Source organism: Phlebotomus papatasi, chromosome 1 (genome assembly GCF_024763615.1).
Source record: "Phlebotomus papatasi isolate M1 chromosome 1, Ppap_2.1, whole genome shotgun sequence".
Classification (NCBI taxonomy): Eukaryota; Metazoa; Arthropoda; class Insecta; order Diptera; family Psychodidae; genus Phlebotomus; species Phlebotomus papatasi.
Window position 1 is genome coordinate 90,575,211 of NC_077222.1, and position 17,869 is coordinate 90,593,079.

A 17,869-nucleotide genomic window follows, 5' to 3' on the forward strand; every position below is an offset into this window, starting at 1 on the left:
TATAATAATGTTGAGAACAATTTTAATAAATTTACAAATTAACAAATACTTCAGTCGAGATGGTATTTTTTTATGAGAAAAGTTCATTTAAAACTTCAAAATTAATCTCAACATAAAAGGGAGGTATTTGACTCCCAATCTGCTGAGAAAAAGATTTGAGATTAATTGAAAATAATGAGAAAACTGAAAGATTGCATTTCGTCACTTGCATCAGCAATTGTTCTAAAAGCCTATACATTTCAAGAAAAAAAAAGTTTTCGAATTCAACCATTTCTCGCTAAAACTCGAGCTTCGGAAATAAAATTTTGGACAACTAAGTCTGATTTGTTAGTTTTTCACACAATAATTTATTATTTTGAATTTTGAAGACGAAGTGAAAACGTCGCTAGGACAGTAGCTGGTTCAAGCGACGAGATTTCTTGTTCGATAAAAAAATACTTTCGTAATATTTACATGTAATATTTGCCAAGTCTAGTTACAATTTTTTCTTCTACAGACTTTCAAGTTAAAATAGTGTACAAAATATCCATATTGGTCGTCGATTGAACCAGCAATTGTCGTAACTTCATCATAACCTAAATATACAGTGGTGGCGAAAATAATAGGACCACCTTTGCAAAAAACATTATTTTCTCTTTGGTATTTTTTTTATTCCAATTTGTTCAAATAATTTTGATGTATAAATGTTCAAATAATTATCTTACGTCAAATACATTATTATTTTGGCCGCAAGAAGTCTCTATTTTTCACAGAATATGTCAATAGTGAAATTATGTTTTAACAAAGTAATAGGACCACTTTAATTTAAATAAATGAATGTGACCTATAAATCGAATAAGTGGAACTAAAGCTATATTTAGAAAATATAAATTATTATTATTATTATTTATTATTATTATTATTTATTTATACACTGGACTTTTGAGACACAAATCTCTTGAAAGCAAAGTGTGGTAGTATAAGAAAAAGAGAGTAGCAACAAGCGTCATGTAAACACGCGTAAATGACAATTATCCTATTTTATTGTCCGAATTGAATTTCAGTATCTATGTATTCTGCGCAATATAGAGACCTCTAGCGGACAAAACAACTTTTATTCTACGATGTTAATAATTTGAAGATTTTGAAAAAAATTTGCCAATTTAATTAGATAATATTTAAAATGAAATTATAGTAAGTCTTAGTAGGGGAAAGTATTCTCCCTTCGAACGTTCATGCCTTCGAATGTTAATTTTCTTTTATTTTTCCAAGAGACTGACACATTGGTTAGTCAGCTTATTATCAATTATTGATATTTAAATTATAATTACGTATAAGTCTCTTAAGGAAGATAAAATTCACATTATTCGAAGGTATGAACGTTCGAAGGTAGAGTACTTTCCCCTATGGAAATTTTGAAAACTACGACAAAATACACCGTCTTAAGAAAACTTTAAAAAGTCAAAATTGTTGCCTCGATAGTTAAAAAGCGTAAGACTTAAATGATATGAAAAGAAATTATTATTTTCATATCATCAGACATGAGAGTACAATTATTGAATTTATCGGAGTTTTGAATAAGGTTTTTCTGATAAAAAATATTTCTTAAAAACCTTGTTTAGAGTAAATAAAACAAAATGTTTATTTTATATTTAATAAAAAGAATATTCTCTAAACGAAGTTACAACATTAGCTGATGGAAGCGACGATTTGTATAGCAAGCATTAAAGTTAAAGGATACCTATTTTACAGTTTGAGAAAAATCATGACAATATAGAGGGGAAGGCTGTCAAGCTTCGAACACACTCTGGCTTCGAACACTTCATATTTTTCCTTATTTCTTTAATGAATCTGACCTAATCTTTTCAGATTCATTAAAGAAATAAGGAAAAATATGAAGTATTCGACGGCAGAGTATGTGCGAAACCTGAAACATTTCCTGTAACTATTGAAATTCAAATAGTACATTACGCCAACATTTTTTTCAGCTGCTCTTTTGGTTGATACTTTTTTGTATCATTCTACAAAAAAAAAGTTTACCAAAAAATCAATACCATCCCTATGTCATACAGTATACAAATATTTTAATTACATTTACTTTTCGATACTATTATTTGACTATTTTTATTTTAATGTGCAATGATTCTATAACAATGATATCATTTTCCAATATCATTGCCCTATGCAAACAAAAGGAACATATTTGATTATTTTGAAAGAGTTTCTATAAAAATATTATCAGTGAATGAATTTAAAGCATAAATTTTCCAACAATAACATATTCCCTGTCTCATAGATAACAAAATCAATTTAATTCACTTTTGAAACATCCTCAAAAATTCAAAATTCCATGACCCCAATAAATCTCTGCAGCCAAAGACATTTTTTACGCGGGGGTGGTAAAAAGTAAACCTTGAGGGTGCAAGAAGTGCAATAAAATTTCACTGACATAAATTTATCATCTCATAGTTCCAAATTGAATTACATCATGCGATTTTTGTTCTATAAAAACACCACCATTAGTTGAGCAACATAAAAAACTATTAGTAAAGTGGATGGGAATTGAGAGTGATGGGATTCTGTTGCAAATTGAGTCTTTCCACCGTGAGCACTTTGGTCGACTAGGGAAAATGCTTGAGGAAAATAAAGGACAATATGGGATAAGGACAGGAGATTTTATTGTGCTCAGAGACTCATAATAATATTCGAGACACCATCCCCGCAGGAAATGCCCCACATCCCGACTTGAGAAGCTCCTAGGAAAAAAAAATTGGCCCAGAAGAGGAAAAATCCTATAGAAGGACTTACACATCCTTTCAAACCCACCGTACTATAAGATCCCCTGCAATTGAGACGCAATTCTTCGACTTTTCCTCATAGCAAGAAAATGCTAGCAGGGAGGAAAAAAAACATACGCTGACTTGGAGTGTTCTGGCGATGACGAAGGTGGGAAAAAAACAGACAGCCTGAGTGTGGGTGCGAAAAAATCCCGAGGACCAACATAAAATGGAAAATAAGGAAAATGTAGAGAAAAAAAGTGCAGGAATTTCAGAGCGAATGGGGAAGGTTGAAGAGCAAAGCGATATGGTTTGAGGGTGTCTCAATATTCCAAAAGATTTGGAGCATAATCTTAGAAATTTGACCTCTTTGAACAATTGCTTAAAAAATCCTTCCGGATTGAACCTTTTTTTTTTAAAAAAAAATTATTTATGCATTAAAAAACTTCGATAAAATTTTCTTAGACGAAAAATTGATAGGATTTAGAACTTATTAGGTATAAAGTAGGGGAAAGCTTTTAGGCTTCGCACATACTCTGGCTTCGAACACTTCATATTTTTTCCACATTCCTTTAATGAATCTGACCTAATATTTTTAGGAAATGTAAGACTTAGGTCTAGCTAAAATGGAAAAAAATATTAAGTGTTCGAAGCCAGAGAATGTTCGAAGCCTGAAAGCTTTCCTCTATAGTAAAATTCCCATTGCTGAAATTTTACTGCTAGTGTTTTTCTTTTCCTTTTTCTACTAAAGGTTTTAATTAAATTTTCAATCATTGAGATCTCAATGCTCGGTCAGTAGAAGTAGGCTTTCAGACTTCGCCCACACTGTGGCTTCGAACACTTCATATTTTTCCCATATTCCTTAAATAAATCTGACTTAATTTTTTCAATAAATATGTGGCTTAAGGCTGGCTATTAAAATTTATTGATAGGTCAGATTCATTAAAGAAATATGGGAGAAATATGAAGTGTTCGAAGCCAGAGTATGTGCGAAGCCACAAAGACTTCCCCTGAATGAGATGAATTCACATAAAAAGATCGATTATTATTAAAATATTTTTTAAAAAAATCCAAAGACTAGGCTTTCTGCACAACGAAAACTTTCAAGATATATAAAGTGCATACCATTACCATAAGGTCATTTTGCAGAACTCAATTTTTTCTGTAAGGTAAAGTGTGGTATTTCGGGACACTTTTTAGCACTTTCAAGTTTCAAACAGCTTAATGATCTCTCAAATTATTTTTTCCTTTGTTGATACAAATATTATATTTATGTTCCTTATGCTATCCAGAATAATCCCCAACGCACAATAATTTTTGTTTTGTAAAGTTTTTGACATTTCAATGTGAGTGAGTGAGATCTAGATGTAGTCGTCTCGCTCATTCTCATGAGAAATTGTGAAAACATGTTTACAAACAAAAGTTATTGTGCGCTGAACATAAGATTCTGATCGAAAAATGTTGAAAAATGCATCATTTTTTATACAAAATAACAAAATATGTAAAGAAGTAAAAGTAGTATATTTCGGGACATTTGCGTATTTCGGGACAGACAAAAGTAGCTATTATGCAAATAAATTTCACCGAGCCTGATTATTTACTTTTAAGTAGAAGTTCTAAACTTCACTCTTTCATAAAAATTTTATTAAAATTTCACTTGTAAAGTGACTTAAATCGAAAAAACTAAGCACTGTTTGTGTTGACATCTGCAAAATTGACCACACTGAAGGTTTTGTTAAAGTGGAATGTGACACTCACAATTCACGCGTATTTCACGCTTTAAATTAAATAAAATTTCAGAAGTTTTATGTTTATCTGATACGTAAAGAGCTTAATATTTCATATAAAACTTAAAAATAATTAGAAAACAAATATTTATAGGATTTTTGATGTGTCCCAAAATACCCATATTAAGTCCCGAAAAGCACCTTGTCCAGAAATACCACACGTTACCCTATTTCAATTCAATTTTCAATTTATTGGAAACCACACAAATTAGGGTGTATCCCTCTTACAAATGTGCAGTGATATTTTCTATTCGTTTTATTTAATTTTTTTTCTGCAAAATACTTTGAATTGAATTATTTTGCAACTGATTATTGTAATTTTTTGACATTGCAACGGCTCTCTCATTAATTTCATTGAAGAAATGCTGATTTTTATGGTTTTCCAGTAGTGTATCATTACCATAAGGTCACTTCTCAATAAGCACATATTCTTCTATATATTTTTTTAATTAAATTTTTTTCCACAAAATACTTTGATTTAAACCTATTTATAATAATTTTTTGACAGAGCAACATCTTTCTTAAATTTTAATTAAAAGAATATCAATTTTACACGTTTTTGATCGTATAACTACGATAATGTCAATAAATTCTTTTGTAATATTATTAGGCGAGATAATTTTTATGCAAATCTTTAAAATTAGAGATTCCAGTGTTTTTCTGAAGAATTTCAAGAGTGCGATTAGGCATACTATCAATTAAATTTTCGATTAACTTATCTTTAGGCTTGTTCAAGGCATTCGAAATTGCATTTTTTAACTCCAAAGTTTAAGTGTATTGGCGAATATCGGCGTAATTAAGAAAATTCTTTTTTAATAAATATTTTCCAGCACTGAGGTTTGTGTCTCAGCTCAAAGTTTATATTCGTAGCTGCCCATGAATTTTAACACAGAATCACAAATTACATAATCTAATTCAATGGACATTGTACATTCTATAGGCAGAAATATTCCGATTATTTCCCAAGATTTAGTCACAAAGTATTCTGCAAATAGTTTGTGTCCACGATAAACACTCGGAAGGAGTTAAAACTTCTGAAAAATTGAGACACCCTCATTGTGATATTGTCTCTTATCCATTTGAGGCAACATATTTCACATTATGCAAAAGAGAGAGGTACCCTTTACTGCCAACTTGGCTGACTCCGTGGCATTTCCAGCAGGATTTGTGGCTGTGCATGTGTACAATCCGGCATGTTGATGCCTCACATTCTGTACAATCAGCAAACTACAAATCCCCCAAGAGACCGAGAAAAAAATTTTTTTTTCAACAAATCCACGGGAAGAGATGTCCATGAGATTCATCGTGAGATAAATGTGAGAAAAATTACATCATATTACAATTACAATAATCTTTTCTTTTTCCTCCACTCCTTTTCCCAAATACCGCAGAGCTGGAGAAAAAAAAAGCATGAGGCGGAAACTAATAAATAAAAAAAGCTCATGCATATTTCTAAGCCTCTTTTACTTTCATGTTTTCCTCATGAAGGATTCATTTCCTTTTACTCTGAGGCTTTTTTTAGCGCATCTAATATCCGTTCCTGTCACAATGAACACACATTTTTCATCTTCATCTTCAATCCAGCATAATTAAAATAATAAGAAGCTCTCGTGTATTATTTTCCATCATTTATGTTCTTTTTTGTTTGTAGCTTTTTTTGGGAAAGCAGTGGAGGAAATTTAATGTGACACTGAAAGAAATTGTGTTGAAATTTGGGCAAATATAGAGAAATTATGATGCAAAATTTGTTTACTACTTTTTTTGTGAATCTTTATAAAGTTTTGTAAAATACTGAGATATTTACAATATAGAATGAGTTATATACATAAATTGTGATAATATTTAAAGCTTATTTTCTTTTTTGACATTGTACAAATATGAAGTACAAAGCTTTCACATTTCAATCAATTTTGTCATATATGCAAATGCAGCAGTGAAGCAAAATTTCAAGAGCGTTAATTTTTAAAGAATACACGATATATTGAATATTGACGTACAAATAAAGTGACAATTACACGACATAAATAATGTCACAGCTGTCACTTTTAAATTTTTAGCAGCCTTCAAAACCCAGCAATAAAGGAATTATTTATGAGAAATTTTTATCAGAGATACAAGACACGTATTTACAATTTAACATATGCTTGACGTTTATAATGACAACTGTAATAGTTATCAAAATAACTTTTTTATTATATTTTATTTAATTTAGGCAGTAAAAATCAAATTTGATCAGCAAAACGAATTTGATTTCTTGTTAAAAATTGCACTGGATCTCTATTCAAAATTTGGAAAACTTTTGACAAATTTGACTAATTTTAAATGGGAAAAGTCTTTTCGATAATATGTCATTGAATATTGTTAAATTGATGACTAAACACACGACTTCAATTTTAAAAATTGTATTGTATATTCAAATCTTGACATTTCTGTTACATAAAATTGACATCTGTCATTTTCCTATCAACCGTTATTTTAATTGACATTTTATGTTAAGCGGTATTGAAATTTTATTAGGGTAAGTGTACCAAATTTCGGCATAGTTGCATGCAAGAACCAAAGTTTTAGGTTTGAAATGTAATATTTTTAATAAAAATTGAACTTTTCTGTTAAATCTTTTTAAGGAGTGTTGTTGACCGTCTTTGTTGCCTCTGAAATCATTCTTAATACATTTCAAAATGACTAAAAATTTAGACATAGTTTTGGGTAGTATTTCGGCCACCTTGATTCTCACAGTTCCTTGTCTTTTCGGAATGTTTCCAAAGTTATTTTCACATCATCTCGTTCGTTGAAGCAGTGTTTTTTTTTTGTTTTTGCATTGTATAATCTCTAGAGTAAGCAACAACTAAAAATTCATGGAAATTTTAGGAACAAAAGAAATGTCCGAAAGTGCAAGCCGACCGATATTAGATACACTTAGCCTAGTAAATAAAATTCAGTTAATATTTGAATCTCTTTTGATCAACAACAAATTCTAAATGTGATTAACAGTGCTGAAACTTTTTCTAGAATTTTTTTATTAGTCAATAAATGATCCTAAATTGTACAGAAATGAGTCTTATTCATTTCATTGATTTAAATCATGCTCATTATCAAATTTCAGACACCTCCTTTACCATAAAAAATTGCCCTCAGTTCACAATGTCAATATAAAACCTTACTAATTTTATTTTAACAAATTTTACTGGTCGAATTTGATTTTGAAGTATCATAAAAATATGACTTTTTGTTCAATATAAAATGTATTTTTGTGCAGATATTTAATCGCAAATTAACTCTTTCGCGTCATTTAGGTCATATATGACCCGGGGAAAAAACAATTTTTTTGACTATTTACATTAATTGAAATCTATCGGTTTGTGCACGACATCGTATTAGAAGGATGTAAGATTCTTGGCTTATTTTCTCAAGACTCCAGATATTCAGGAAAAGAAAATATTTGAGATCAAGAATCACTAATTTCGAACTTTGTGAAATGGACTTTTCTTTTTCAAAATTTTTTATATTAATTTATTTTTTTCAGCAAAAAGTTCTTTAGAAACACAAAATAGAATATCCAAAGAATGTATATTGCATATTTTAATATAATAAACTACTCTCAATTTTCCAGAAAAGCGTGTAGAATTTTCCGGGTCATATATGACCCTATTGTCGGCAAGGGTAACAGTGTTTTCGTCCCAAACGTATAGCGAAATGTAGTTGGGACATTGTTTTTCTTTGTGAAATGCAGGTGGAACATCTTGCTCCTGGACATTTCATCTTATATCTGATGAATTATAACATATTTTGCAATATTTTAGAGTATTCTGCAAGCGTCTCATATTGTGCAATTGTATTGTGTGTGAATAAATATTTGGATAAGTTTATTTTTGTCAAATACCTATCAAAATATTGTGACAGTGACTGTTCAAGGGATTACCAGGGAGATTCCTTGAACACCAGGAGTACAGTGTTCATCAAGACAATCCAGTTTGCCATGATTTTGGCCAAATTAATAACTTCAAGCAAAAAAAAACTCTTAAAAAGCCCTTGATATAGATTTTGAAAATGGTATGTACACTTCCCTTGAGGACAATAGGGACATATATGACCCGGGGTTTTTCCGAGTTTTCACGCAATGGAATTTTTTTTTCCTCTCTGAACTATTACATTTGATCATAAAGCATTAGGAAAAACTCAATTTACATGAATTCATCTGCTGAATAAAAGTGTGATGCGAAAGAGTTAAATATATATTTCCATGAAATAGGAGAAAGCTTTCAGGCTTCGCACAAACTCTGACTTCGAACACTTTATATTAATCCCATATTTCTTTAAAGAATCCTCGAATGATCATTAAAGGAATATAGGAAAAATATAAAGTGTTCGAAGCCAGAATGTGTGCGTAGCCTGAAAGCCTTCCTCTACATTCGTCGCATCATTTTGTTGCCCGGAGAACTTTTAATGGTTTGAAAGCTTTTAAGCTCAAGGCAATCACAAAATGCTTTGGAATTAAAGTATTTGATGAGATTAAACATTCCATTAGATAGAATAATGCTTCACTGTCTAAAATGTATCATCTATAAAAAGCTCTGAGCTTTGATACATAGAAGCAAAAGCTCATCACTTAGCCAAAAATAAATTTGCCACAATTTTTCTAACAGTGCACAAGAGATTTATGATGCCCATTTTTACCTTGTTTGACGCCCTACATTGAGTGTGGTGGCCGCCCTTGGCCCTGAACTTGCGACAGGCTGCCCATTTAACGACCACGAAAAGACTATTGGGAAATCCCCTTTGGACACGATACACGTTAATTGAACATAATCGCCTTCATTGCTGGTGTCCGTTGACACAGCCAAGGGTTGAATCTGTGGCAATTCTTTTCAATATTCATCCCCCACAAGAACACAGCGAGATAGAGAGAGAGAGAGAAGAAAAAGAGGCAAGGATAATATTAAGAAATACTTTCTGGGCAATTTTATAGTAATTATAGACTTATTTTAATTACTATTTGCATCATTAAATCCCTCAGAGAAATCCCACATAATTGGTTGTTAGAGGTTCTTTCACCTTTTTTTCCTTCCACAGACTTTTGCAAGGGGAAACTTTCTACTTCTTTTTTTCTTTTTTTTTTTAATTTCCCCCCATGATACGTGTTATTTTCCCATGAGCCAACAAAAAAAAAGTTTAAAGCCCCATTTCAGTGGTGAGTATGAAGGAAGTGAAAAAAGTTTAAAAAGGGATTTTAGTCTGTATTATGAAAGCCAAAAAAAAAAATGTTGTGGAAAATTTGCAAATATTTCAAAAGCTTTTAAACGGTTGTCGCAATTAAATTATCAAACCGAGCTTAAGTGAACTTATTTTGCGAAATTTATTCTCTAAAAATTATTTGAAAATTTCCCAACAAAATTTTCCACCATTCTCCCCACCGTGTCAGTGTAAAAACTCCACATTAGAACATTACACAAAAGTATAGCGTGGAAGAAAAAAGGCATGTAATGTGGTTAAAGTCACCCTTAACAGTGAGTTTGGTGGTGGCTGTGGCATTTCCAGCCCTATTTGCAGCCACACAAGTGTAATTTCCGGCATGATGAGCCATCACTGAGTCAATATTCAGGGAGCTGCTCCTTTTTCCCTGCATTAATATCGTCACGTCGCCAGTTCCACCACCAAGGGGTACATTATTGAACCACCATGTGATATTAAAGGGATAATCTCCATGGACCACAGCGCAATTTAATTGAAAATAGTCACCGAGAAAGAGAGGCTCATCTCCGGCCACCAATGGGGCTATTTTTGGGAGAACTGCATGGGAGATAAAGGGTATATAATTGTGAAATAAATTGGCATTTTAACTTGGCCACAAAAAATATAATTTTTCATTGAGGGTTTATCCAGTTGGATATAACCAAATGTAAATAACATAAAAAATTAAATTTATGCTTATTTTCCCCAGAATCTCTGTTCAAGCTTCATTCTGCCCATTTTCTGTACTATGGACATTTAATTTGCCAGTGGTAACACAATTGAGCTTTCAAAAGTTACAACGCAATATAATTAAAATTCTGAGAAAACATTTTCCAAGCTGTTCCAAGAAAAAAAATTTATTAAATATTTGAATTTTCTAAAAATAAGCTAATGGAGCTTTTTGGTGAAATATTTAGTAATTCTTAGAAAATTATATTAATAGGATAAAAACATGGATTTCCGGAGTCATTGAGGAATGATTATATCATAACATTTGAAATCCAATTTTAAGCTCATTTCCTGTTTTACATAAGAACGCATAAAGCAACATTGAGGAAATAAATAATCAAAAGTTCTGTCTTTTATACACCGAGAAAAATGTAAAAAGTAATTTGAAAAAAGTTTATTATATCAATAAAAAAGGGATACACGATGAATTATGATAGACCACTAGTTCTACAAAATGCAAATGTTCCGGGTTCGAATCTCCTTTAAGTCATGAGAAATTTTATTCAATTTTTTTGAAAATTTATTCAAAATTATAAAAATTATTTTAGCTAAATGCACGAGAAATTCTTGGAGGCACTTACAAAATGATTTATTCAATTTCTTAATGAATTATTCAAATCCCCAGAGTTATCAATGGTCCTTCTCGATCCCGTGTTCACGATAAAGTATCAGACCACCTAATCAAACTTATAGATTATCTACTTAAAGCATTATTTTTAAAAGTTATTTAAAATCCTAAAATATAAATTTTAGAAAAAAATAAATTTAAGTTAATCTTGATCTACGAAAATTCTAAATCCTAGGCGAAAATGGGCAATTTTCCTTTTTTAATCAGGGAAATAATTATTTAATTTTCTGTTCTTCCTGCGTGATACTATGATAAGCAGTATTAGATTCTGAGAGGTATTCTACTACACCGCACCGGTGCTGACCAAAATTCCGAAAGCTAAAATTCCGAACGCCAAAATCTCGAAAAACCAAAATCTTGAAATCCAAAATCCCGAAAAGCCAAAATTGCAAAAGCTACAATAGTGAAAAGTCAAAATCCTTAACATCAAAATCTCGGAAGGCCAAAATCCCGAAAACCAGAATACCGAAAAACCAAAATTCCGAACGACAAAATTTCGAGAAGCCAAAATCCCGAAAGCCAAAACACCGAAAATCGCAAAACGCCAAAATTCCTAAAAGCCAAAATACTGAAAGCCAAAATCTAGAAAAACCAAATTCTCGAGAACCACGATAACGAAAAGCCAAAACCCCGAAGGCCAAAATAAAGAATGTACCGAAATTCCGAATAGCCAAAATCCCGAAAAGCCAAAATCCCGAAAAACTAAAATTCCCGAATGACCCAAAGTTCCGAAAAGCCAAAGTCACGAATGAGCCAAAATTCTGTGTAGGACGAAGTACCAAATGGGTCAAAATTCTGAAAAACTAAAATCCTAAAAGCCTAAAAATCTCGAAAAGGCCAAAATCCCGAATAGGTAAAAATTTCGAAAAGCCATAATCCATAAAAGGCGAAAGTCCTAAAAGTCACAATCTTGAAATCCAAAAAAGCGAATAATCAAACTCCTGTAAAAGACGAAATTGTACGGAGGATAATTTGTGAAATAATTTCCCAAAGCACAGAAAATTTCTGTGTTTTGGTTTTCGGGATTTTGGCTTTTCGGGATTTTGGCCCATTCGGAATTTCGACTTTTTCGGGGTTGTGGTTCATTCGGGATATTTGTTTTTTTGGGATTTTGATCTAGTCGGAAATTCAACCCACTCAGGATTTTGGCTGATTCGGGATTTCGGCTTTTCGGGATTTCAACTCATTCTTGATGTTGGATTTCGGAATTTTAACCAGGGTCCGTACTAGGCATATCTTCGACTTCAAAAACACTTTGCATATTGTATATGGATATAACTTATTACAGAAACTATTCCGGAGATCGAACTGAAAATCTAATCCGAGATACTCACATCCCAGAACGTGGGCTGAACTATAAGCTACTTTTAAAAAACAGATTACAAATTAAATAGGACAACTTCATATTGAACTACTAAAACAATCTTATTTTGCCCATAAGTAATATCTCATTTCCTTGAACAAAGCCCATCCAAGGATAATTTTAAGTCACGCCTTGTTAAGGACTCATAACAAATTTAAGATTATATTTTTGTTTTCTCGTTTTTTTATATTGTTAGAAAACCTATCACAAGTCTTGGAAATCATTCTGAAAATTATAAAATATTCACGTTTATTATTTCAAAAGTCGTTGTATTACTAGGGGCGTGGTCTATTTTCATAGGGTAGAATCTGTTGCAGCTAGATAAATTCACCATATTTTTCTTAAAGCATGACTTCAAATTTTCAGGCAGAGATTTCGCAGAAAATCAAGTATTAAATCTTTGTATCGCTTTTATCTGGGTGTAAGCCCATTATGATTATCTTCTTTGATGAAAGACTCTTAATTTTAAATCACATAGGAAAAAAATGTCAGTCAAAAGCTGAAGACATTAAAGTAAAAAGCATTTTCTCATTACTTTGTCCCAAAACTGGGTGTTGAAAGCTTTTCTGCTGTCTGATATTGCGTGTATCCTAATTAAAACTGATCAAAAGATAAATCCTCCTATACAAAGACCAACCGCAAAACCATTTCAATTTGCTTGGTTATTCATTGACAGTGCTGAAAGTCCTGCAGAATGGCAATTTCCAACAATTAATCTTGAACTGAGATTCATTGGAGAAGATTGTATATATCGGAAAATCATGATTCTATTCATTATCATCACCATAGACACTCAATTCAGTAGAGTGTTGCGCTTTTCCGGCTCCATTCTTGGCCTGACACATGAAAACACCCGCATGTTGAGCCCTCACAGACTCAATGCTCAGTACATTGGTCCTCTTTCCCACCTTCATCATAGATATATCGTCAGTGTCCATTATAGCATGACCATTGAAATACCACTGAATATCAATGGGCAAATCCCCATCTGGCACCGAGCATGTCAGCGTCAAATCCTGCCCCATGACCGCTGGTCCCTTTTCAAAGGCAAACGGAATGATCCGTGGCAGGACTTTTGGATGGGTATATTGAGTGCGAGTGAGCAGAGATTGAAAGGGAATAAAATAGGGAAGAAGAAAAGCCAAGGAATAAATTAGTGAGAATCTGCTTTGAAAGACGTTAACAACAATTTACCATTAACCACTAATTGAGCAGAATACTCCACAGTAGCTGCTCTATTTGATGCCTGACATACATAATTCCCCGCATGAATCCCCCTCACGGCATCAATGGTCAGAAGACTAACCTTCTTCCCAAATCTAACCGTTCGCACACCATACGTAGCATCAATGCTTGTACCATTGAATAGCCAGGAAATGTTCATCGGTAAATCACCAGAAGATATAGTACACTGTACTGACACTGAATCACCAGAATTTTGAGCTTCTTCCCCAAAATCAAATGGTGCTATTTTTGGTGGAACTGAAAGTGCACAATTATCAAAAGATCTTATGGCAAAAAAATAAATAAATTCAGGAAATAAAATAATAATCACAAAAAAAAGATAGCTTCATAAAGAAAAAGAGTGTGAGTTTTTTTTGCGCACCATTCACTCGCAATTCCGCTGAATGCTGCACAATTCCTGCTCTATTGACAGCCACACAGGTGTAATTACCCATGTGCTTCCCCACAACTGAGTCAATCATGAGATTATTGATGCGATTACCACGCTTTTCAGTGTAAACGCCAAGGTATGTCTCCAGGGGAAGACCATTGTAGTACCATGTTACGTTAACCGGTAAATCACCCCCAGATATTGTACACTGAGCCTGCACGGTCTCACCATAATTCATGGCTTCGTCCCCAAAGGTGAAAGGGGCAATCTTTGGTGGTACTTTTGGGTGAACATAAGGCGACAACAATTGTAAATTATTGCTAAATAATTGAATTTTCACTCAATGTATCGTGAATCCCACATCTATAACCAAACACTCCAACATACATTTCCTTTGCATTTGAGTTGAAATTTTCACGAAATTTTGTAATACAGAAATAATAGGAAAAGGCTTCCAGGCTTCGAACATACTCTGGCTTCAAACACTTCATATTTTTTCCCATATTTCTTAGTATGAAGTGTTCGGAACCAGAATATGTGCGAAGCCTGAAAGTCTTTCTCTACTTAGACAAAAAATCCTAAGAATTGGACTTAAATTTTGTAAATATTTTGTAGTAAGATATTTAAAAATTCCTGATAACACAAAATTCTGAAAAAATCCATAATGTGTATTAAACATTACTCGCCAAGGTATACTCAAGCATATAAACGTATTAGAAAAAATCACAATAAAGGAAAATGGATGATGCATGAGTTGACTGAAAGACGAATCTATATTATAATCGAGAAATATTATGATCATTATGATCTTTGTGATCCATTACAATTTTATGGTTCAGGGCAGAATAAAAACGCTGAGCTGGGATATGACCCGGGATATATATGATGAAATATGCTGGGATCGAAAGGATACTTGAACTGTCAACAATAGTCAATAAAATGCAAATATACGTATTTTAAGAGAAAATGTCTCTGGAAAAAAGCTATCTGAGAAAGTCTAATTCCATAAATGGATTCTGAGTAGTAAATTGCCTAAATCTATTCGAAATTTATCTGGCTAGAATAATCCATTGCGATTTTGTTAATTTTTTTATTAAAATACATTTTATCACAACTTTCTTAGAAAATATTTGAATAAAGATCATTCAAGTAGGAAAATAAGATAAAATGCACGAGATCTAAAAGATGGCGTGATCGTTATCTTCATTTGACGTTTATATCAGCCATTTTAAATAATTATAAACACAAAAATCTCATCCGATTGAGCTGAAATTTTAGTATGTTTTAGTTGATACCAAGGCCTGTTAAGAACATATATAAAATATGACCTAGGTCAAGGAATGCCTAGATACAGAGGCTCCAAGTTAAGGATATTGGCACTACCATGAATAAAGGGGTGCTTCTTTTACTCACACCAACACAAAATAGCGCAATAGTTAGGTGATGAGGTCTAACAAACAAAGAAAAGAAAACTAAGGTTTTTCCTAATAACAGCATATTATTTGAAAATCTAAAATTTTGTTGTTGTAAAAATGAAAAAATAAATAAACTAATGACCTTTTCGTTTATTTTTTTAATTATATAAAAGTAAATGAAGTTTGAGTCTCTGTATCTAGATGATTGCTTGATCTAGACCGGTATATAGAAACGTTCTGAAAAGGTCTTCACATCAGCTACAATATACTAAAATTTCAGCCCAATCGAGCGAGTTTTAAGGTTATGATAGTTATTCAAAATGGCGGACAGAAACGTTAAACTAAGATAGCGACCACGCCATTTTGTAGATCTTCAGCATCTTACCCTTATGCCGGAAATAGACACAGGCTGATCCTAGAGAATACTCAGCTCGTAAAATTTGGCGGTAAAGGATCAGCCCAAACTATCATAAACTGAGGATTTAGAATCAAAGATTAGCGTTTTTTCGTTAGTTTCTACTAAATAAATGAAGGGATTTTCCATCGTTTTCATCCCGGAGGTTGGAACCGACGCTAAGACGGCGATGGCCGCATGGGGGTGGGGAAAAAACAGAGATGAAAAATAAATCAATCAATCAAATCAATGAATATCCACACTCTGATTGCTGAAAGATTTCTTAAGTGCAATATCAATGGATTTTTTTACGCAGATAGAAACACTCTGACCGTCCCATTACTCCAATCTTAATGGATTTTAAGATTTTGTGATATTGCGTACCATTACTCTCCATGTTTTTTCACCCAATTGACACTTCGAAAAGCACCCAAAAACACCCAAAGTGAAGCCTTTTATTCTCAGCACTGGCGCTGATGTCGCCGAATCCCCGTATAATTTCACTAGACCTCATGAATTTAGAAGATCAGCCTGATCTTCCAAATTATGGGCTGATCCGTGAGTGTATCGACACCAATCCTCATTTTTCGGGCTAATCCCTAAGCCGATCCCTGTGTCTATTTTGGGCTTTAGGTCTGAAGCTCGTTTAGGCCTCATTAATTTAGAAGCTCAGCCTGATTCCTCAAATTTTGGACAGATCCCTAAACCGATCTCTGTGTCTATTTTGGGCTTTACGTGTGAAAACCTTCAATATCCTTCAAATGCAAGTATTTTTCTTGATTTTTAACAAAGTAAAATTTTATCAAGATTTAAATTTTTTTTGAAGGATTTTGAGTAAATTTTTAAGATTTTTAAACCAAAAAGCAATAAACTGTGCTTAAAAATATTCCAACCAGATAAAATAAAGTAATTAAGGATTCCGAATATACGTTGTTCTACGTACGTACGTATGTCCAATAGGTTTATATGACTAATAAAAAAATATTTAATTATTTGTAAAATTAACACCAATATTTAAACGGAAGTACTCACTTTCATATCAAACAAATAATCTCTTTGATACGATTGCAATAACATGGTGTAATTTTCAATAAAAATTATCAAAGTTAAATTGTGTTGTGTAATATAATTCCTATGAAAAAAAGCCTCAATTTGAACCACAAATTAAACTTGAATTCCAAATTGATTGAACCCAACCAAAATGATACTTTTGATGTGGTTCGAAAACATTAAATTAAATTCATAGTATTTGCATAAAACTATCCATAAATCAATCATTAAGTCATATTTGAAAGTAATTTAATTCATGTCATGTCAATTAATATTATTACAAACGATTTATCTATAATATTGAAGTCAGAATTTCTGTCTAAAATCCTTTGAATAATAAATTGTCAACCTCTATATTGAATAAACTACGTCAAAAAAGTTAATTTAGTATGTAAAGTTGATCAAAATGTTTCACAGTTATGAAACATATAACATGAGGACATCAAACTCATCTTCAAACTCTACTGGAAAATTTCCCAGAAAATTGCATGAAACCTTATTAGAGCCATCTCACTCATGTCATTTCCGTATGTATTTTGCTTGGGTATTGTATGGGACACAAAATGGAGTTGCGGTTGAAATGGAAATAAGGAGAGAAATTAATAACTCAGGAAGATACACCACAAACCATTAACTCTGAGCTCGGACGAATGGATAGCAACACCAGCACGATTTTCAGCCCGACATGAATAATTTCCAATATGCTTTGCCGAGACACTATCTATTGTAAGGGCATTTATGCGCCTTCCACGTGCTTCTGTGTTGATCTCCAAGAAAGCTTCCAGGGGTTGCTCATTGTGCAACCATGAAATATTAACAGGCAAATCACCACCGGAAACAGTACACTGAATTGAAACTGTGTCACCGTAGCTCATAGCTTCATCCCCAAAACTGAACGATGCT

The 17,869-nt window shown here is 32.5% G+C and overlaps 1 protein-coding gene across 2 annotated transcripts in view; it reads right to left on the reverse strand.

Moving 5' to 3' along the window:
• Window positions 1-17,869, reverse strand: part of LOC129809651 (cell adhesion molecule Dscam2) — a 171,546-nt gene that overhangs the window by 60,375 nt on the left and 93,302 nt on the right. Inside the window, exon 10 of one of the 2 annotated variants that reach the window (XM_055859649.1) lies at window positions 10,040-10,330. The exons of the other annotated variant lie outside the window; for it this stretch is intronic. Within the exon in view, the coding sequence (XP_055715624.1) occupies window positions 10,040-10,330 (291 nt within the window). The remainder of the gene's footprint in view (window positions 1-10,039; window positions 10,331-17,869) is intronic. 2 annotated transcript variants of the gene reach the window in all.